Here is a 24,467-nt window from a genome sequence, read left to right as displayed (position 1 = left end):
TTTATGCTTTGGAAGTGGCCAACCTGTGTTGGATGGTTACACAGATATGGATATGGCTGGGAATCTTGATTCAAGAAAGTATACTTCTGGTTATATGATGACTTTTGCAGGGGGAGCTGTGTCGTGGCAATGTCGACTTCAGAAATGTGTTGCTTTGTCTACTACAGAGGCAGAATACATTGCCGTTGTTGAAGTTTCTAAGGAACTCTTGTGGATGAAAAAATTTCTACAAGAGTTAGGCATCAATCAAGAGAAGTTTGTGTTATTTTGTGACAGTCAGAGTGCTATCCATCTCAGCAAGAATCCGGCGTTTCATTCCAGATTGAAGCACATAGAGGTGAGGTATCATTGGATGCGTCAAGCGCTTGAGATGAAGTCATATGCACTTGAGAAGATCCATACTGATGATAATGGCTCAGATATGATGACTAAGAGTTTACCCACAGTGAAATTTGATTCCTACAAAGAGAAAGCGGACTTAGTGGAGCAACCTATCCCCACTTGAGTTGGTGAGGGGGAGATTTGTTGGTGGTCCCCAACTAAGTGGAACCCACATATTAAAAACAAAAAAAATAAAGAAACAAAGTGGCATATAGCCAAGGAATGAAGAGAGAGAGAATAAGGCTCTCTTCTTTGAAAAAGAAAAAAACAGTAAGGGGAGAGAAGGGGTTTTTGGCGCCGAAGAGAAGAAGAAAATTGGGGGGAAAAGAGCAATGCTATTTTGATCCGATTGAACTAGGAAACTTATTCCATTTCTTATGAAATTTTAGTATGTTATTCTTGGTGTACAGATGAATATTAGGATATAACTTGCTAGTTGTATTGCCTTCTCTTTTGTCTGAGTTGAGATACCCACTTTGTGGAGGGTTTACGTCGATTTCATCAGTTTTGATGATGTATTTTGTTGATTGTTGAGATGCCTTAGTGTCACTAGGAAGACTGTTTGTGTACCCATTATTCTGATAGTGAAAGATTTTATGGACTAGGTCCCGTGGATTTTTTGTCCCTCTTTTTGGGAGTTTTTTCATGTTAAAATTCTGATGTCTGATTATTTAATTTCTGCCATTATATTTGCTGCTTGGAGTATCTTTAGTATTGCCTATTTAGTCGCACAGATTGTGGGAAAATTATTTTTTTTGCTTTTGTAGTTAGACAGGTTCTTGTTTAAACCTTTGTTGAGATTTTTCCAACATGTTTTAATTAGGAAACTATTATTTTCAAAATATTTGTTAATACTTAATAGGTAAAAAAAATTAATGTAAAAAAGAAAATAAAAAGAAAATTGGGTCAGCTAGCTTTGAAATAGCATTGAACTTTGCAGTCCCGTAACTTGAGGTTATGTCTCAAACTTATTACTTGATATTCGGATCTAAAGTAATTGTTTGCCACAGTTATCTACTGGTAATAATGTTCCAATGAAGCAAACTTTGTCTTAATAAATTCAAAGCCAAAATTGAAAAAAACAAAGAAACCAGTAGTTGAATTGGATATAGAATTGAATTTGAGAAGAAAGAACAATATAATGGCTTTTCCTAATAAGGATTCTTATTACTATTGCAGTGTTCTCTGCCTCTACATTATTATCATAGTGGCTAATTCTCTTGCTTTTCAATGTTCTGCTGCTGCTTCTTCTTCTAATAATAATGATCAGATTTCAACTTTAGTTGTGAATGCTTCTATTGCATCTAGAAGGAGAATGCCAGATACTTTATTTGGAATATTTTTTGAGGTGGGAAAAGGATATACTGCCGCTGCTTATTCTTCAATTTTTCACATCTTTGAAAATTATCATTTGATTATTATTTTTATACTAACAATATGTACAATATTAATACAGGGGACATTATTTGTACTTTAAAAAGAAGACACATTCATATTCATATTCACATCTTAAAGGAAGATAGAAAAAAAAATTCCATGCGATTATGAGAATTCAATGAGAGGGAAAAAAACTTGAACTATATTTCTCAAATAATGCTCATTTGCAGAGGAATTAGAAATTATTTAATTGATCTTAAGCAGTGATTCTAACTTTAATTAATTAGTGTTAATCAAATTTGAATTTCTTTTGCAGGAGATCAATCATGCTGGAGCTGGAGGATTGTGGGCTGAGCTTGTGAGTAATAGAGGTCACTAGTTTAATTTCCATGTTCTCTACTTGCATAGATTTCATAGATATGATTGATATGGAAAATTAAACTAATAAATAGAGATTTTGTTAATGCATAGATTAGTTTCATTCTGATTGCTTAAACCAAAAATAAAAATTAACAACTTTATTGAATATTTTACACATTTCTTTTTTACTAGTTCCTTAGTTTAATTAATAAAACTCCTTAAAATAAAAAATATCCATGTTGAGTTAGTTTTGATGATTCAAAATTGTTATTGAAGAAAATTATCAGTGAGAGTTTATTTCATCACTCAAAATTAAAAGTGAGATAATTCAACACTGTTTAATTTTTCTTCTAATTGCAGTATTATTTTTAACATAAGCATACTTGGGTTAATTAGATTGCATTTTATGATGGATATTTTTTGTTGCAGGTTTTGAAGCTGGGGGCACCCAAGTTCCATCAAATATTAAACCTTGGAGTATAGTTGGAGAAGAATCATGTATTTTAGTGCAAACAGAACTCAATTCTTGCTTTGAACGCAATAAGGTTGCATTGAGAATGGATGTGTTATGTGATGATATTAATTGCCCTTCCGGCGGTGTTGGTATCTCTAATCCCGGTTACTGGGGCATGGTGAGATTATTTAATTAATAATAATAATAATAATAATAATAATAATAATAATAATAATAATAATAATAATAATAATATGAATAATGATAATACATTAAAGGTTATATTAAAATTAACAAGTCATAGATTCAATTTGTGGATTAACAAAATATTTTTGTAAATTATATATATTTAAGATATTTTGGAAAAATCATATTGCCTTACATATATTATCATCATCAATTATTCTTCATCATCAAATTTGTGACTTTTGACTTTTGAGACAGCAATTGAACAGTTTTTTTCTTTCAACATAATTCAATAATATATGAGTAAAAGGTAGTATTTGCATGTCTGGTCGATGAAATTAAATTATTCAATCAGAATTTATTAAATGTTTGTGTTTGTATATATGCAGTTGAGTTTTCCTCCTTCCACTATTAATGAGTTAAGATTTTGCTTCTTCAGTCGACAATATAACAAAATATTAATAATTATTTCAGAACATTGAGCAAGGGAAGAAGTACAAAGTTGTGTTCTATGTCCGTTCAGCTGGACCAATAGATATCACAGTATCATTCAAAAATGCACAAGGTGGAGGAATATTGGCTTCTACTAATATCCAGTGAGCACTTTTTGATTAATTTTTAAAATAAATATATTTAAATAATATTTCATCTCTTAATTTAAAAATTAAATTGCTATAAAAATAAAAGTCCAATAAATATATCTAAGATTGTACCACTTAGTATTTATAAAATTAAAATTATATTAGATAGAGTGATAGACATTCAGAAGTCTCAATGTTTATATAATAAGTGCTTTACTTTCTTTAATAAACAATTATATGATATTATTGGTGGATATATTTATTTATTGAACATTATTACAATTTTTTAATGTTTTTATTTTTCCTGTGTTTAATCAAGAACTATAATAGTGTTTAATATTTTTATTTAAAATATTTTAATAATCAAATAATATTGATAATAACGATGAAAATAATAATTAGTTTTTAATTTATTTTTAATATCAATTAGATTAATATGCCTACATACTTCACAATACTATTAAACAAAAATGATGACAAATAGAAACTTAAAAAAAAATGTCTTGTGAAGTTGAGTAATTAAATAAAAAGATATTAAAAAAAAAACAATTAAATGAAATAAGTGTAACAATAAGTATACCGGGCGTGACAATAGCCTCTATATACTATTATTTTCATCATCATACCTGTAATTGATCATCTGTGACATTGGTGCAGAGAAACTGCATCAGAAGTCTCAAACTGGAAAAGGATAGAGAATACGTTGGAGGCGAATGGATCAAGTCCTAATTCAACCATTCAAATAACAACCACCAAGAAAGGCGTCATATGGTTGGACCAAGTTTCTGCCATGCCCCTTGACACGTTTAATGTATGTCATAATAATAATACTAATAACAATAATAATAATAATAACAATAATAATTTTTAAAAAAATAATAATAATATTAATAATAACCACCAAACAAACTAACCAATTACTTAATTATTGTCCATGCTCAAGAAAATTATGATTTTCTGGTTTATTAGTTTTCTTGGTAATTCTAATAAAATTATTTTGAACATATCTACTAACAAAATATACAACAAAATTTATTACATATATCTCATTGTTCATAAAATACGTTTATATTTTTTTAGAACTATCTTGTTGGTAGTATAAATGAGATATATTTAAAATGATGATGTTATTAGGAGTCTATTAAAAGACTATAGTCTACTAAAAGTGAAATAATATACTGTAAACCAAGTTGTTCAACGAACCAGTAACTAGTATTCACCTCGAACGAAGATGTGTAGATGGTGAGGGAGCCCCCTAATATGTCTTACTAGATTTTATCTCTTTCATAGAGTTAAAACACAACTTCAAGGTCCTGAACATGTCTCATATCTCTTCAAGAAAAAGCTCTTATCACTGCATCAATAATCAACTCTGAACTAGACACATAGACTGTGTATTACCCAACAGCTGAGTGGACTATTGTGTCGCGAGTACTCCAGTCGAAGGCCTTGGCATGGATGTCCCTACATAAGGAGCTAGCTAGGTTGAGTCCGGCTGATGTGGTAGTGGTACTGGTGGTGGCAGTGGTATTGATTTATGCTATCGATCGTCCCCAAATTCCTCGTACCAGTCAAACTTCGCCTCCTCCTTGGCTGCACCTCTAGCTTGATTCTCCTCTACTTCATCCTTTCTCGTCTCCCACCCTCTCTACTTCATATCTCCTCCCCTCTCGCTCCTACCATCATGTTGTGGTTGCTGAGTCCCTAGTTGCCTGTGAGGTGGCGTATCTGACAGCAACTACAAGTCAACTCTAGGCTGAGTGGTTGTGTGTCGCATGTTGTCTGGTAGACGCGTGCAAGTCGAGGATCGTCCAGTACATCGTCATGAAGAATCGGACCCTACAGGCTCTAAGCCACTAGCTGAAGTGATCTTGGGTGGACTTGGAATCTGGCTTGTGATGTGTTATGACCATGCACTGCTCTATCCTATGAGTTTTTCACATATTATATCACTTCGTCAATCTATTATGAAATTTGATGAAGGTGTCTTGCTTGTAATGTTCGGGAAGGAACTTGCGCTTGAGCTCACGACGCAGTTTATCCCATGTCTTGATCTTTCTTCTTCCTTCTCTTTCTCGCTGACGCTTGAGATTCTCCCACCAAACTGACGCATGCTTTTTCAACTTGATTGCTACAAGCTTCACGCGCTTGTCGTCTGAACACTCTTTCCACTGTGCAAATCCAGTTGATAAAATTATCTGGTTGGAGTCTCCCTTCAAACTCAGGAACATCAATTTTGATTCCTAAGTCTTTAACTTTGTGAGTCATGTGTCATGCTCTTCATGTGGACAAATCTTCAGAGGAAGAAGAATAACGAAATGGATTTGCATTATCTTCTTCACTAGAAGAACTATCATCACTTTGCCTGCCATGATTATTTTGAGCAGCTTCATGCTTTGCAAGTTGCTCTTGCAACTCCTTAACTTGACGACGTAACTCCTCCATTTCAATCACTTGAGTAGTTCTATGCTTTAGAGCCATCTTTTACTACTATGCAATGAGGTTGATGCTTGGTGTCGATGTTATGATAATGCACAATAATGATGGGAATGAATGATAATCACCAACAGAAAAGGCACCAAAAAAAGAGAAAAGAATAATATTATCCGAAACTTACAACAACTCGTACCAACAGTGAAAGAACTGCACTAAAGACCGTACCCACGAACCAAATAAAATTTTACTGGAGCAAGTCGAGGACCGACCTTGCTCTGATACCAAACTAACGCCGGGACGTCGTTTGGGCCACCAATTTTGGCGAGGTTAACAACCCCACTATGGTGAAAGTAGCCAAGAACCTACCTTGGTTGGCTAAGTCAAGGATGCAACTCTTACTCTCAAAGAGCCTAGAGAAAAATAAGCACACAACTTATTTAAATATATAACTCAATCAATTCAACTCATAAATAAAAGGGGTACATACGCATATTTATACCAGTAGGGGAGGAGGAAATTTCATGACTCGAGCGATGTGGGACTAACTCATAGCACAATATAATAATATATGCTAAACTAGACTACTTTAATTAATGACACAAACATAAAAATACATGCTCCCACATCATTTTTCCTGAGTTGGAAAGGACTCCTGCATTACAAACCGTCGACAACATAGATGTGTGGACCAATTGGTACACAAACATAAAAATACATGCTCCCACATCATTTTTCCTGAGTTGGAAAGGACTCCTGCATTACAAACCGTCGACAACATAGATGTGTGGACCAATTGGGGTACAACTCTTGTATATTCGGTTAATGATATGGTGTCCACTAGAACTGAAGTTAATATCTCAGAATAATCAACAAAAAGATTAACTATATAAACCAAAAATATATTCACTTAAATATTTGCACATTGTCAATTTTTACCTGGTCAAGCCCATAGTATCCAACATGTGGTGTCACCTCAATAGTCATCCCTCCCTGTGATCCCAGCTATGTTGTGCTAGACTTGACAACTGGTTACTAATTAACATCATTTGTAAGTTTCTATCATCAAATAATCGATGATATTTAAAATTCGACTTTTAAATTATAAATTTATATCTCATATCCAAGGAAAAAATAGGGACATCTCTTTGGTTAGGTCCACAATCAAAAAACCTATGGCATATCCAACTAATCTGTAATGGGATGCAGTTAACAATGTCTGTAGTGTCCCAGTACATAGCAATCTATAGGTCCACACTAGGACCACCGACCCAATGACAACTACTTCCAATTATCAAAATCTGCTAGCATTGACAACCAGTGAATATGGTCAAATTTATTCGACTTATCTGTTGTCAATTATTCCCCGATTAGCATCACCATGTACCACCGTGCATATTGACACAGTATTTAGGATCAACATTCAGCATCAACAATAATATGTTGTATCCTCTCCCTAAACCATGTAAACTTGATGGAAAATACCTCCTTCTTAGCGTGTGGTTCCATGGGCGGTCTATCTCCAAGAATATCCTCCACGGCTCCACCCAATTCCAAGTAGGACGATGGTACCAAGTCTAAAAATCTCTCATGCACCCACTTACTGGATTATCATTTGTATACGATCTGAGATGATAAACTATGTCTTGGAGTGTGATAATACACTCACCCCATAGTTCTATGATAGGTGAAATCTGTGAATCTCTGAGCATTGTCTCTCAACAAAAATTGCTTGATAGCATATTATAGAAGGAGTCCTGTAACATCGTACCACGCAGAGTTTTATATATATAGTTGAAAAATTTTTTATATCTTGTAGTCTTTGAAGAAAAAGGTAAAATAAAGTCGTTAAACCAAAAAGCGCAACGCTCGTGAATAACGTTTACTTCACTCCCAAATTATCATCCCTTCCTAGCTTCACCTTATCACTAGGCATACCACTAAGGTCTAGGGGCTAAAGGAGTAAAAACAGAGGTTTAAAGGTTCGAAATTGAGTTTTAAAACACAAAAGTTAACTTTGCTGAAAACAGGGGTCACGCGTACGCGTGGGCATGCATTTTTCATTGCTCGCGTACGCAAGCATCTTCTCGCGTACGCGAGATGCCCAACCCAAAAGGCTTGGTCGCGTACGCAAGTTATGCAGAATGGTCAAAATGTTGAATGCTGCAGAATTTTCAGTTTTGCACTCCGAACTTTCGACGAGCATAACTTTTTATTTTAAAACCTTTTTTATCTGTTCTTTAAACGGCGTAAACTTCACGGACCCAATTTTCATATAAAAAAGTTTGAAATAATTCGAGGGGTCTGGAAGCCGAGTTATGGCTTGTCGAAGTTTGGCAAAAAATCAATTTTTCTCAACAAAACTCAAACCTTTATTTTTACCAATTTCTTTTACCAAAATCAAACTTTTACCACTCAAAATGACACCATCCACATCCAACACAGCCCATATCCTATTACAACCATCCATACCTCAAATTAATTATACTTATCCCAATAATCTCAATTATACACACACAATTCTCAATTTATCAATATTCATATATTCTTATTCATTTTTCTCATTCATCAAACTATTTCACCAACCACAATCACATTCACATCATGATTCATTAAATCTAATCAAGCAGCACCAATTCTACATACATTGTCAACTAAATCACCAAACATGCTCCAAACTCGTAATTCAACTTATCCTAGGTCGACCAGCATAAGATTTCACAAGACATTATATATTAAATATGAAAAACCAAAATCATACATTGGCCGATTCCTCGATAAAGCCCAAAACACCTTACAATACAACGTTTTCCAAGCTTCCAAGACTCCGAAATCTCACCCAACAGCCCTATAGCCTCCAAAGCTCAACCCAAACTCGACATTCTCAAACTTGACTCCACCAATAATAATTTTCAATCTATTATCATAACTACCACTATAATCAAAATAGAGTTCACTAATTCAACATATATACCAAGGGTTTGAGGGTGCTTACCTTTCCCACAACTCAAACAAGCTAAACTCGACAAAACCCACAAGCTAATTCGAACCTAAACACCAAAATCATACAAAATTCAACATGCATTCACATTGAATTTCGAAATTGGGGAGAAGGACACTAAAACTGAGAAATGAGTTTCATACCTAATAGAACTCGTCGCATTGGTCACATGGCCACAAACAATGCAGCAATCGGAACTTGAAGTAAAAAATTATGTGAAATTGAAAATCAAGCCAAGGATTTAAACTCTTTCTTCTCTCTCCTTATGATTCCCGAGCGTGGAAGAACAGCAACGAAGGAGGAAGAATGAGCTAAGCTCATTGGGTTAAATGAGTTGTGTTGAGTCTTTGGACTTGGTTTGTTTAGTTTAGTTCGTTCGGTTCAATTTTGAATTAAATTTTTTAAAATTAGAGTCAAAATTTTTATTTTAATTAGTTTTATCTTAAACTATCAATTTTATATTTCTAATTTTTTAAATAATAATTAATTTATAAATTAATTATCTACTAATTTTGCGAATTTTAGAAGTGCCTAATGAATTAGTACTACGTGACCAAACCATACCTCAAGACAAAACCTTAGGACCTATTTTTATGGTCGATTTTTTCGTTAGAAAATTCTGACTTTAACTCAAATATCACTAATCAAAATGTATTGTCTAGGTTATTGTAGGAAAAATCTAACAGTGATTGATATACTAATTTTTTTTTCCGTAAAATTACTATTGGATTCTTTGACAACCACTCTCACGCTAAATTAAATACTAGTTAGCATCATATTTTATATCAGATATATCGTCGGAATGTCAAATTTGACGGTAATATTTTAAAATTTTATATTTAGTTTATTTTCATCGATAAAATCTTCATGACTTTTTTATAAATTTCTTAGTGTATTGAAACTTATTTTCTTGTAGTTGAGCTTGAGGTTAGTGGTATAATTAGGTCTCCTGTCAAAAATAAATAGTTAAATAACAAGAAAATTACTTAAACTTAGCTAGGTAATTACATTTTAAAATTTAATATCAAAGTAAATTCAAAATACTTTTAATAATGGGTCAAATACTTAAAATTAATGAGACACCTATTATATTATATTATATTATATTATATTATATTATATTATATATATATACCCACATTGGCTATGTAGTATGATTTTTTATTCTTCATAAATATTAATAAGTCTTTAAACTTGGATATTGGCAAAGGGACATGGTTTCCGAAAAGACTTAGTCAACATGCTGATAGAGTTGAAACCGGCCTTTATTAGATTTCCAGGTATATAAGCTATATATATTGTAATATTTTTTTACGCAATCTATGATTTAGTTTAATTCTCTTATTGATGCTATGCAAATAAATAATGATTGTTGATTGTTGTTGTTGTTGCAAGAGGTGGTTGCTTCGTAGAAGGACAAAGACTAAGTAATGCATTTAGGTGGAAAGAGAGTGTTGGGCCATGGGAGCAGAGACCAGGCCACTTTGGCGATGTTTGGAATTATTGGACTGATGATGCTTTTGGTTATTTTGAGGCTCTTCAAGTAAGTTTATTTGTATACTTTATAGAGGTGTTTGGTATTGAAATTAGAGAAACACTATATGTAATTATGTACTCTTTTATATATATATATATATATATATATATATATATATATATATATATATATATATATATATATATATATATATATATATAATTTTAGTATTAAAAGTGATTGATAGAAAGTAAAAGAAGATAAAAAATATATATATTTTTTATACTATAAAAAAATATATACAACAAAAATATAAACAGAAAATTGTATAATTTTTTTTTTAAATTGACTATGACAACTATTTTTTCTTTTGTAGCTAGCAGAGGACATTGGTGCAAAACCAATATGGGTCTTTAACAATGGTAATTTTTCAAATCCAAGCTAAGTTTCACCTTTTTTTAAGTGAGTAGCAATTATGGTTGAATTAATTATTGAGAAATTCTTAGATATTTTCAGTGTACATTAGTACTTTACAGAATAAAATAAATAATAAATAATACAGAACAAAAGTGTTAGTGCACACAAAAAATTATCTTATTATCTGCTTGTCTGTATTCTTTTGAAGGTATTAGCCATACTGATGAAGTTGATACAAGCGCCATCAAGCCTTTTGTGCAAGTACGTTAGTTTTTTAGTCTTTATTCCACTTTGTCTTCGAATCTAATCAAATGATAATAACGTTGATGATACTATTATCACCTAAGCACATAAAAAGAGTTCTAGAAGAAAAGTTCACTAGGGGAATGCTTCATGATAAGTAACATTAGTTGCCACCCCACTTTTAATTTTGTTGACTTCATTTGGCTCTCAGTACGGTATTCTTAGGGATAAATGGGCCAAAATTCACCGATCCGACTTAAATAACTCGCTAAATAAAAATAGAGTAGGTTAAAAATTTGAGACGGTTATAATAAAATTTGTTTAACTTGCACCGTTTAACTGATGGGTTTTGGTGGATTTGGCAGGGGGTAAGATGGGTTTACCCACCAAACTCGCCATTCTATGATATTGCTTCAAAAAATTTGATTAATAATTATGTTTATTAGATATTTAGAATTATAAAAACTTTAATATTTATAAATTTTAAAATTATAATTTTTTTAATTTTTAAAAATTATAAATTTATTAAAATGTTTATAAAATTTATATATTTTTTAATATTTAATGTTTTAAAATACAAAAAAAAACAAAAACAAAAACAAAAGTTGGCAGACTTGGGCCACCAATCCGCCATTAAGTGAAACGAGATAGAAATTTGAGACCGCCTCATTAAGCAGGCAGGCTAGCCCACCAAATGACGAACTTTTGGTGAAGTGGGACGGACTAACCCGGGACCAGATTCGATGATTCCATAACGTTTGGACTATTAAATGGTCCCATAACAAAACATGTTTTTTAAGTTTTTTAATAACGGTTAAATAGTCTTTATTTAATTTTAATTACAAATTAATTATTTATATATTATTTAATTATAAAATCTATTTTTTATTTTATAAATTATTATTTATCATTCATCTATCATGTTTATTAATAATTAAAAACAAAAACAATAACAAATTAGATCTTCTATTAATCGTAATAAATATTTTGGCAATCCTAATCAATTAGAATTTTATCCTTGATCTGTTACATCCATGAACGCTGGTGAAATCGTGTTTCTTGAAAATTCAATCGATTGGACATACAACACAATTGATTGAATTTATGGATTTTTCAAAATTCAATCGATTGGAATCGCTACACAATCAATTGAATTTTGCAAGGTATGTGAGTTTTTTCTAATTCAATCAATTGTTCGTGTTACCCAATCAATTGAAGTCATCAAAGTAATATGGATTTTCACAATTCAATCGATTGATTGTGTTATCGAATGTATTGAATTGTGCACTGCATTATATATTATGTCTTTCTAAATTTTTCAGCTCGTGTTTATAAATTATTATTTTATTATTCATCTATCTTATCTTTAAAATTTTATTTTTAATTTTTAAGTTTTTATTTTATTTGATAAATGGTTCTAATTGTAGGATTGAGTAATTGTTGATAGATTATTCACCAATTTATAATCTTAATATGAAGAAAAAGATAAATTAGAGTATTTAAATCAAAATAAAAACTTAAAAATTGAAAATAAAATTTTAAAGATAAGATAGATGAATAATAAGATAATAATTTATAAAAACGATAAGAAAAATGAGAACGACGTAGTGCATAATTCAATCGATTAGGTAACACAACCAATCGATTGAATTGGATAAATCCATATTGTTTTGAAGACTTCAATTGATTGGGCAATACAACCAATCGATTGAATTGTGAAATCTCAAGTTGTTTTGAAGCTTTCAATCAATTGTTTATATTACCCAATCAATTGGGTAATATGACCAATCGATTGATTTTTGCGAAAATCATACTACCTTGCAATTTCAATCGATTGTTTTGTGATAACTTGAAGCTCAATCCAATCGATTGAGTCATGAGAAACCTGAAATTCAATCGATTATTTTGTTAATTCAATCGATTAATTCTCTCTGAAACACAATTTCATAACGTTAGAGAGATGTAACAGATCAAAAGATAAACTTTTAATCGATTACGATTGCCAAAAAATTATTACAATCAATCAAAGATCTAATTCGTTATTATTTTTGTTTTTTATTGTTAATAAATATAATAGATTAATGATAAAATAATAATTTATAAAATAAAAAATAATTTTTATAATTAAATAAAATATATGGATTAATTTGTAATTAAAATTAAATAAGGACTATTTAACGATTATTAAAAAATTTAAAAAACATATTTTGTTATGAAACCATTTAATGGTTCAAACATTCTGATACTATCAAATTCGGTGTCGACTAACTCGTTTGCCATCCCTATACATTTTTCAAATTAAGGTATCAATTGTTATTGGTTATGATTTTAAGCCAATGAAATGAACTCAATCTAATAAATTAATACATTACTAGGAGAGTTTTGTGGCTTAAGTACCACATAAAACTAACAACAAACGCCTTTTTATTTGTGCAAAAACTAACTTCGTTCTTCTATAAAACATTGTTATAGACTTAAAAGAAAATTAAATTTTCATATTATATTAGTGACATTTTTTTCCTATTATAGGATGCCGTAGATGGTATTGAGTTTGCGAGAGGAGCAGCCACTTCGCAATGGGGTTCCCTTAGAGTTGCTATGGGGCACCCTAAGCCTTTTGACCTAAAATATGTCGCTATTGGAAATGAAAATTGTGGAAAGAAACACTACCAAGGCATGCATTATTTCTTTCCCCCTAATTTTTCGTGTCCTTTTTTAAATTTATCATCTGTACCACGAGTTAATATTATTTTATAAGCAATGCTAGGGGCAGCAATATTTGTGATTAGTAGCCATTAACTAGTCATCAATGATAATTTGATGGTGTGAGATTGATATAAAATTTCATCCAATGACTCACCTTTCTCTACTGATTACATGCTGGCCAAAATGCAATAAAATTACTGGCCCCTAGACTTTTCTTTATTTTATATATGGTTGTGTGACTTGTGCATTGCTTTAATTTTAATTGCATGAATGGTCATTATCATGTATACTTATTTTTTAGTTAGAAATAACATTTTAATTTGGAGTATTTTTTTCAATCATAATAATTCCCTATTGAAACCCTTAACCAACATCAAAATAGTAAAAAAAATTAACTAAATGAGAAAAAAATAAAAAATAACAAATTTTTGCGAATATTTTTATTCCTCACTATTTAAAAATATTTATAAGTCTATGACCTCTTTAAAAGTAGAATATATATATCTCTCCATTCATATAGGTCCTTCATACCCAATAAAAAAATTTAATATGATTTTCATTGTGCTGACTTGACTGTTACAAATATACATGTGGAAAATTTTTAAAACGGAACAAATTAGTCTCTCTTCTTCAAAATAATAGGACATAAATTTTTCTTCCCTTTTTTTACCTCCACTCACACCATTATTTTCATTTTTCTTCCACCTTTTTCACTTTTTCTTCTTGTTCTTCTTCAAATAATAATAATAAACATTCTTACTAAATCAAAACAGTGATTATAATTCATGATATAACAACATCAAATTCAACTAAGATAAAACATATTCATTAATTCCAAGAACTAATTAACTAGCTGAAAATTTGTTCAAAGTGCCCTAACAACAATGCTTTCCACAAAACATGTTTCTAATTTGAAACAAGCTACAACAATATACCACAAAATTAGCAAATCAAACCAGAATTTTTCGACTATCAAACATCAAATTCAACTAACACAAAACACATTCATTAATTTCAAGAACTAATTAATTAGCTGGAATTAAAAGAAAAAAAAAGAAAGGTTCTTTTAAAAAGGCAAATAGCGAGAAGTGACTTTATCCCAACCTAATTCCTAAATTAAAGATTCAAAATTTTCCATAAAGGAAGAAGAGGAGAAGAGGAGCATATCAATGCTGGAAGAAGAGAAGCAGCGGAGCATATCAACGCAGAAGTTGCTGTTGAAACTCACCATTGCTAGAGATGCCGCTGCTGCTGAGAGATAAAAAAAAAGTGATGCAACAGACAGTGAGCTTGAGAGGCTGAGAGAATGGATCAGAGAGAGAGAGAGAGAGAGAGAGAGAGAGAGAGAGAGAGAGAGAGAGAGAGAGAGAGAGAGAGAGAGAGAGAGAGGAGGTGACAAATGCGAGCTTGAGAGGCTAATCTCAGTAACGATGGGCACGGGTGTCGTTGCTGACTTGCAACCTTGAAAGCGAGAGAGAAGGATAGCAGCGAGAGCGCTGAGCAGGAGAGAAAGGGGGACACTTGAGGTAGTGATGATGATAGGTAGTGAGATTCTGAGAGAAAGGAAAAGGCAGCTCAGAGAGAGAGAGAGAGAGAGAGAGAGAGAGAGAGAGAGGCATAAAAAGGCATAAAGAGGGACTAATTTGTCCTGTTTTGAAAACTCTCCCTCCATGTGTGCATCCGTAACAGTCAACGCATAATAATCAAACCCGGCCCAGATCGGACCGACAGGTTCGATAAAAAAAACCAATGAACTGGATCATAAGCTAGTTCGGATTACTCTTCTAACCATTTTGCAATTGACCCGTAGAAAATCAGTCAATTCGGTTTGAACCAGACATATTTGACCCGACGGGTCAATATTCTATCCGCGCACCTCCATGATGCACAAGTGGTGCCACCTCCATTATGCACAAGTGGTGCCATAGATCACTGTAATAGACACCCATTTTAAATTAAATGTTAATTCAAAAATAGCACAAATTTAGCTCGATTTTGGGACCTCTAAGATAAAGAGATGTCAATCTTTCACTAGGCCAACATGTCTTTTAATACCATTAGGGTTAATAATTATATATATTATAAAAACAATGCCAATGCACTTATTAAGTTATATTAAAGACTCATAATTATATATTATACTAAAAGTAATTATATATTTAAATTAAAGTAATACAATTTAAATAATATAAAATATTACTTTTATTCTTCTATAATAATATCGTATTTGTTTATTTTATAGTTTAATTTTGATATATTGACAATATAAAATATTTTACATAATTATCTAATCACCTCCTTTCTTTTGAATAACTATTCACGCAGTTAATATAAAAATAGTTATTTCTGCTAATATAGCGTTACATAATTAAATATAATGCATCAAAATTTTAATTTTATTATAATTGTATATATATTTAATTATTACTGGGTCAAACGGTTTGAATAATGATTCATCGGTTAAACCATTAACCCAATAACATAACCGGATCGATTGTCGATTCGGTTTTGATAACTATGGTATAACGAAAGCCACATCAGACTTCTGCGTTGAGTTTGACGGACCCATATGAACGGAGGAATATATATGTCCAACTTTAAAGAAGTCATTGACTGAAAAGTATTTTCAAATGGTGAGGAACAAAAATATTTATGGGACAAAAGATCAAGAATCTATTTGTTCTTTTTTAAAAAAACACACACAAAAAGAAAGAGAAAAAGGTTTGTACTCGATGTAAATTTTGTTTACTTAAGACTTCATAGTTAAAAATTTATGTGTAAAAAATTTCAACAATCCATCCTTTTCCACCAACAACTATTGTAGTTTCTTATAACTAGATCTCACTATCCATCCTTTTCTTATTACACTGCACTTTACAAAATTTGATCAAAATAGATGGATTAGCTTGTATAATGGGCATACTAACATCACAAATGAGAGTATTATCCAATTGGATATGGTCTTTGGATAACTTGTTGTCAAACAAGTGTGAGGTTTTCTATACCTATGAAGTTTTCTGTAGAAAACAAAATTTTCATATGATAATTTTTCAATAAAAGATTTCAAATTGAAAAAGTGAAAAAGTGGCACTAAGGACTTTACCAATATCTAATATTTTGTATGAGTGCTACACAGAGATTTTTATAGATATTTTGGTGAACATTGCTTACTATCATACATGGTATTTTAGTCTATTAGACTCCATAACCCTATATTTCACACTCCCAAAAATGTTATAATTTCTCACTCCCACTTGCACAGCTTCCCTACTCTTAAACTTTTGTCTCATACAAAACTCAACACCACTATCTATATTGTAATTATTCCTTCCTACTTTACACCCTAAGGTTCATAGTGTAATAGTGACTAGAAATAAGTGACAAGTCAATAACAGATAACAGAATTCCATAAAAGGAACCATGCCGATCCATCGACAAAAATCTCTAGTACAAACTCATCCTCATTATTATTATCGTTAGGTGCATCGTTATTAGCTATGCACTTCTCATCTGACTCCGAGTCCTCCTCTATATGGTCCATAAGATTTGTGCTCTAGAAATGAGGTACTACTAGTGATGAACTCTCTTGCACAGAGCTTGAAGGCTTAACACCCCCTCCCAATATCACCAATCTTAGTGTAGAGTTCCATTACCTGTTGGGCTAAAATTTTTTCATGAATGTTAAACATCACTCAAATATGATTATCGCTTTCAAACCAGAAAATCCAATTTTAAAATTACCGATTTTCTAAGGCTATTAAGAACATGTATAACATTTCCAATCTCTTTTTGATCAAGCGTCTCTATATTCATCAAAATGAAATTTTTCAACTTAGTGAAAGAACCACATAGCAAGTGCACATCAGTGTTGAAGTTGCGCATTCAAATGAGAACCCCATCCTCACCCTCTCTCGAATCTACGTTTGGATACACTATAATAACTATATCTTAATACTAGCTATTTGTAAGATGAAAAAGAGATGAACAAGAGAGATGTAAGTGATGGTTTAGGTTGAATGGATCTACCTATATAGAGCTTAAATTTTTGTGTATTTATAGCATGTTTGCACAATAAACACGTAACAGCCTAGTCCACTAGTTTGTGGATATTGTCCCATTGATACATCGGGCCTTGAAATTTAGTTCCTGATGGAGGAACAGAAACCACTCAACCCATCAAGACGCATCCACAAGAAAGAAGCTTCCACGTCCTTATAAGGCATGTTTCATTCCCCTCTCAAATCAATGTGGACTTCACATTTCAGCCCCTAATATGGCCCAACGTCCTCATTGCCGTATTGATCTGGGTACCAGCTTTAATATCATTCGTAATAGTCTAGTTTACTTGCTTGTAGATATTGTCTAATATAGCTCTCGAGCTTCACAATTTTTTTCTTGTGTTCTTGATGGAGGAACAAAAATCACTCAACCCATTAAAATACATTCATAAGGGAGAGGTTTCCACATCTTTATAAGGTATATTTTGATCTTGTGAAGTCCCACATCAGTTAGAGAGGAGAACAAAATATGCATTATAAGAATGCAAAAACATCTCCATTGTGGATGCATTTTGATGTCTTGAGTGATTTTTGTCTCTCCATCAAGAACAAAATTGTAAGACATAAAGTGCCAAAGCGGACAATATCGACAAATTAGTGATCTAGGCTGTTATAGATGATATTAGAAGCAATGCTCGAATCAATGTGCCAATGAGGATATTGGGTCCCATTAAGGGATGAAATGTGAAGTCCCACATTGGTTAGAGAGGAGATTAAAACATGCGTGTCTGAACTCGATCGAACCTGGCCTTAAATAATGACCAGGTCAATTTTTAAGACCCTTACCCGGCCCTAAACCTAATGAAATCACACCAAATTAGTCCTAAAGTATACAAATCTGAGCTGGATCTTAGGGTCGGTCTAAGTCATGTGCATATCTGTGCCTTATAAAGATGTAGAAATCTCTCTCTTGTGGACGCATTTTGATGTGTTAAATAATTTTCATTCCTCTATCAAAAATAAAACTGTGAGACATGGAGTGTCAAAGTAAATAATAACCACAAGCAGCTAAACTAAATTAGTACAAAACGAAATAAATTGAGACATATCTAATTTATACCGTAAATAATGTACAGTTCAATATTTTAATACATATGTCATTTGTGAATGAAATACGTGTTAAAACAATATTATTTATCTGGTTTACAATATAAATAAAATATGTGTATATCTATTTGGTTTTCACTAAATAAGATATGTCACTCATGGAGCAAAAATATAAATTTTCCCACACTTCAATATATTAGTAACTATTATATTTATTTTATTTATTTAAAAAATATACCATTGAATAATAATAATAATAATAATAATAATAATAATAATAATAATTTAATTGTTATATTTTCTTATATTCTTAAAAGTTATAATATATGTATAAATTGTTGTATGACATATTTAATTAATTTTAAATTTTATAAAATATTCTTAGATCGATCCACATAGTGAAATATTAGAATCTAACGGTTGAATTGATAAAATTTATATGGCATAAAACATTATTTTAAAATTGTTATATTTTTGAAAAATGTTGACGTTGGGGTCAACATTTTTAATGGAAAAAAATAGCTGAGTTAGCTAATATTAACTCAAATGTAGATAAATATAAAAAAAATAATCACCTAATATTTCTATTTTTTAATCCACTTCTTCAGTTTTATACACAATTAACACGGGACAATATAAATTAATATTTTCCTTATTACTTATATAGTTATATTATTTTAACATTGTATGCCTGAACAAAACAACAATTTTGCATGTTTATCAGGGAATTACCTTGCGTTCTACAATGCAATAAAACATGCTTATCCAGATATTAAGATTGTTTCAAATTGTGATGCTTCCTCCAAGCCGTTAGATCACCCCGCTGATTTGTACGAGTATCATGTAATTAATAATTTCCCTTCTCCCGATTCACATTCAATTAATTTCCTTTGAAAAATAATATTTTGTTTTGAACTTTTTAATTTTCTTACCAGACGTATCCTCATGACGCTCGAAGTATGTTTAATAACGCTCAGGTGTTTGATAACACACCACGTAATGGTCCAAAGGTTTGCTTATCTTCACTCAATTATATCCACAATAATTAATGCTCATTTATACTAATAATTATGTAGGCATAATGCATCTATCTTATAGTACAAATTTAATTTTAAAATACTGATGGCATAAAATTTTTTATATAATCATTTAATTATATTAATTTTTAGATTATTATTCACATAAAAATATAAAAATTAATTATTTTTACTAAAAAAATATAAAAATAAAGAAATTAATTTTTAATTAGTTAATATTAGTTAACTTTTTTATTTTAAAATTTTTTATTTTTTTAAAATTTAAGATTTATGATTTAGGGTTTAATAATTTATAATTTAGTGTCTAGAAGTTAAGATAAACAAAATAATTTAAAAATAAATAAATAATGTTGATTGAAAAATATTGATTTTTTAGTATTATTCTTTTTACTAATGTGACAATATCACAGTATCTAATTAGATGTACACATGGACGGACATAAGGGGGCGAGTGGCGGCCTCGGCCCCCAACTTTTTTTAATAGTAATAAGTTATTATATATATAATTTAATTTTTTAAAAAAAATTATTTAGTATTTAGTCTAGTATAAATAAAAGTCTAATCTAATTTAAATATTAATAATTTTTAATATCTAAAAAGTAAGTAACAATATTAAAGAAATCTGAAAAAGATATTATTATTAATATTTTTTAATTAAATAAAAATTTTTAAATCTCATAAAGTGAATTTTTTTTCTTCTTGTGGCCGTCTTTTTTATTCATTTGATATTAATTTTCTCTGTTTAACTACTACAATTAAGAGATCTTTTTCAAGTTTCAACTATGAATATTGTGAAAAATAACTTAGAAACAAAATAAAAGATAAATTTTTTGCTAATTGTCTTTTAATTATATTGAAAAGAAAATTACTGACAAATTTGACACAAATTCCATTATCGGTGAATTTTATGATACGAAGAATTGACCACTTCGTTAGTAAAAAGTATACCCATATTTTTTTTACTTTAAAATATATTTTCTGTTGATATATTTTTGTAATACATCTTATATTATATAATTTTTTTACATAATTTTTAATATTATATGTGTTATTGGCCCCCATAATATCATTTCTGGATCTGTCCCTGGATGTACATTTTTTTTTTTACTTTATCAGAATATTAAAATTAATTTTTTATGTATACTTGAATTAATTTTAATCCCTTGGATCTATGGATAATATGTTAAAGGCTTTTGTGAGTGAGTATGCTCTAATTGGAGAGGAACAAGCCAAGCTTGGGACCCTTTTAGGAGCTGTATCTGAAGCTGGATTTCTTATTGGATTAGAAAGAAACAGGTAAACTGTAGCTTTCTATGAACCATTTCAAGATACATCAACATTATTGCTCGAATTTTTAGAATGGAAGATATATGATACAATTGAGAAAGCCATGCACTTTTGGTTAAGCTCCACATGATGGTTTAATTAATATGTATTTATCTAAACTAGTAATTATAATTAATTTTTGATCACTGACTGTCTGATGTTAGTCACTACTCTTTTTGTTAGTGACGTTCATGCAACTTTTGGGGGGTGTTAAGAAATGGAAATGTTCCAATATTATACACTATTTAACATTGAATATTGGTTACAAAAATAATACCAATACAAAATATCCGTGTTATTTTTTACATAAATTTTTGGATTTGAGCTTTCATACAACATAATAGATAACAAAAATTCTAACTAGCTTTAAAAGGTTAGTCTCATCAAAATATGAATGTCTTTAATGTAAGCAAAATTGTGTCCCATAAAAAAGTAACTGTGAAATTTTTTTAGAAAAATAGTCTATTACAAAAATAGGTTCAAGAAAAATACACCGCTAAATGGTGAAATATAAAACACTATCATCAAGTCATAAAAAAGTTCACAAATAAATAAAATATATTATCCTAAAAAACTACTATAGGATAAAAAAGATGATAACATTTTTCCCATTTTTGATGCAGTGATCACGTGGCGATGGCTTCGTATGCTCCCCTTTTTGTAAATGCAAATGACAGGAAGTAATAATGTCCTTCAACTTTTTTCATTTCCCATAACGGCATACATATATATAAACTTACAAAGCCATGTTCTTTTCTTTAAGATATTGAGAATCATATGATAGAATATATATATAATTTTGAATTAATATGGCCACACATTTTTGTGAGTAGGTGGAACCCAGATGCAATTGTTTTTAATGCGAATAAGGTTTATGGAACACCAAGCTATTGGGTGCAGTACATGTTTAGAGAGTCAAGTAAGGGTGCAACATTTCTTGAATCACAGCTTCAAACAACAGATCCTACTTCACTTGCTGCATCTGCAATTCTCTGCCAAAATCCTCAAAATAACAAAACTTCCCTAAAGATAAAGGTATTTGTAGGAATTGCTTACTATTAGACCAACAAGTAGTTGACTTTGTATAATTCCTTGCAGCCTTTTCATGCATGACCTGGTAAAAAAGAAAAAGGAAAATTGGATGCCAACATTTTTCAATTTAAATTTTTTTTCTCGCATCTCAAAATTTTTAATTTATTTATTCACTATTTTGTCAGCTAATTGTTAGTTAAAAATAAGTTGTGGAAAATAATAAAAATTAGAAAAAAGTGAATTAAAAAAATTTCAATATAAAAATCAGTTCTAAAAGATAATCAAAATTAGTCAATAATTAATAAATTAAAAATTCGTACATTTTAAAATTGAAAATTTTAACATTTAAAATCTAAAAGTTACCTATCCAAGTTCATTAATTAGCTAATTATTGGTGGCTGACTTTTATTATTTCTCTAGAATTATCCTTGTTAGTAAATAGATAGCCTAAAATCTATTTGTTATAACACACACAAAATCTGATACCATATCCACTAATTAATAATGCTTAGGATTTTTTATTTAATAAAAGAGATGAATATTATAGGTTTTCCTAAACAAAATTTTAAAACGTAAATTTTTTAAATTTATTAATATATAAATCATAACAGTGTATATTAAATAATATATTAAACATCACATTTTAGAACGATTTATGCATAGAATTCTTTTAAAAAATACATGTAAATCGTTTCATCAACTTGTCTTAAAGTAGGATGGATTACACTTTTTTCACCTAATCGGCTAAACCACTAAAATAGCACGATTTGTATTTAGCATAACACACAGCACCCTAACACTATTTATGTACAGAAATATAAGATACATATATAGGCTGTGACTGAAAAAGATATATTATACAGATAATAACGTAAATATTATAAAAACAATTAATTCTTGAATAAAAATGAAATATGATCTATATTAGTAAATTAATGATAGTACAATAAAATTTGTCCAGGTTGCAAACATGAGAAGTGACCAAGTGAATATCAAGATTTCTGTTGAGGGATATGCTACATCAAATCTTACTGAGTCAACAATTACTGTACTAACATCTATCAATGCATTGGATGAGAATACTTTCTCAGACCCAAAAAAGGTTCATGTCATGATCTTTCATTTTTCCCATCAATTTGTTACATGTACTTACTTAATTAGCCATATAAATCTTCAGAAAAAATGTAGATATTTTAATCCTCAATGAATTTCAATCACTAAATTATTAGTCTTTCACTTTTTATTTTATTAAATATATTAATCTTCACGTCAAATTTTTATAAAAAGTTAGACAAATTAATTTTTATCATTTTAACAAAGTCATATCAATTTTTAAAAAATTATAAATTTTTAAGAATAGTTTTTTTTTATATATAAACAAATAATCTAATGTAAGAATTAGTTTGTCTAACGAAATAAAAATTTAAAAAATAATTGAATAATTAAAATTTATTAAAAAATAAAATATCCAATTAAAAGTTTTTTAGATATTGACTTAAAATTACTTAAGTTTGTTTATTTTACAGGTAGTACCAAAACGAAGTCCATTTCAGAGAGCTGGTAAGGAGATGAATTTCATAATCCCTCCAATTTCATTGACCGTATTTGACTTGTTATAACAATCAATTATTTGAGGATTACAAAATAATGCATCATCGTCAAGGCAGCATCATACTTTTATTAGATGGTTAGATGGTAGAGAAATAAATTAGAGCACCTAAGATTAAAAAAATATAGAAGAAAACAATGAAGAGGGGATCTACCATTCAGAATTAGCGAACAGATCTTAATTATTATGATTCTACAATACAAATTCATTTGTAGTCAATTATTGTAGATTTAGACGAGGCTCATAAGAACTCCTTAATGTAGATTTAGATTCAGATATATATTACATATCATTCTTCTTGTTCCCCCTTTTTATTTTGTTTTATTTTATTTTTATACGTAGTTGCATAAATTGTTCCATATTTAAAATATTGTGAAATAACAAAAATTATTCCATTCCCAATAATGATAAGAGAATATATATATATATATATATATATATATATATATATATATATATATATATATATATATATATATATATATATATATATATATATATAACACTAATCAATTTTTTTAAATTATTTTATTTATTTTAAATTTTAAATGTTAAATTATAGATTTTTAATTCTAAATTTTAAATTATTATAATTTTTAAAAAAACTAATTAATATTAATTAATTAAAATTTTGTTTTTTATATTTTTTATATACGTATTACAGTATTAATTAAACTAGACTTTACGTTTTTTGTTTAAATAAATAAAATAAATATAATATTTATATATAGACATGCTAATG

General features: G+C 29.9%; 1 protein-coding gene across 1 annotated transcript; it reads left to right on the top strand.

The window, feature by feature from the left end:
• The first annotated feature begins 1,386 nt into the window (after positions 1-1,386).
• Positions 1,387-23,735, top strand: LOC112698211 (alpha-L-arabinofuranosidase 2-like). The gene is made up of 17 exons (XM_072198211.1): positions 1,387-1,729; positions 2,075-2,129; positions 2,548-2,750; positions 3,233-3,354; positions 3,997-4,150; positions 9,984-10,053; positions 10,171-10,316; positions 10,627-10,672; positions 10,876-10,928; positions 13,440-13,584; positions 19,446-19,564; positions 19,657-19,731; positions 20,948-21,054; positions 21,708-21,764; positions 21,918-22,119; positions 23,078-23,218; positions 23,643-23,735. Exons 1-17 carry the CDS (start codon positions 1,523-1,525, stop codon positions 23,733-23,735), a joined length of 1,995 nt encoding a protein of 664 aa, XP_072054312.1. The 5' UTR covers positions 1,387-1,522.
• The last annotated feature ends 732 nt before the right edge of the window (positions 23,736-24,467 follow it).

This window comes from Arachis hypogaea, chromosome 6 (assembly GCF_003086295.3).
Source record: "Arachis hypogaea cultivar Tifrunner chromosome 6, arahy.Tifrunner.gnm2.J5K5, whole genome shotgun sequence".
NCBI classification, from domain to species: domain Eukaryota; kingdom Viridiplantae; phylum Streptophyta; class Magnoliopsida; order Fabales; family Fabaceae; genus Arachis; species Arachis hypogaea.
The sequence above is the reverse complement of the archived record's forward strand: the minus strand, read 5'-3'. Positions and strand labels throughout refer to the sequence as shown.

Bases quoted from the DNA above. Each gene is read 5' to 3' on its own strand.
- LOC112698211 (XM_072198211.1), top strand. From the start codon at position 1,523: ATGGCTTTTCCTAATAAGGATTCTTATTACTATTGCAGTGTTCTCTGC. The intron at 2,130-2,547 runs GTCACTAGTTTA...TTTTTGTTGCAG, and splicing joins TGAGCTTGTGAGTAATAGAG to GTTTTGAAGCTGGGGGCACC. The intron at 2,751-3,232 runs GTGAGATTATTT...TAATTATTTCAG, and splicing joins ATCCCGGTTACTGGGGCATG to AACATTGAGCAAGGGAAGAA.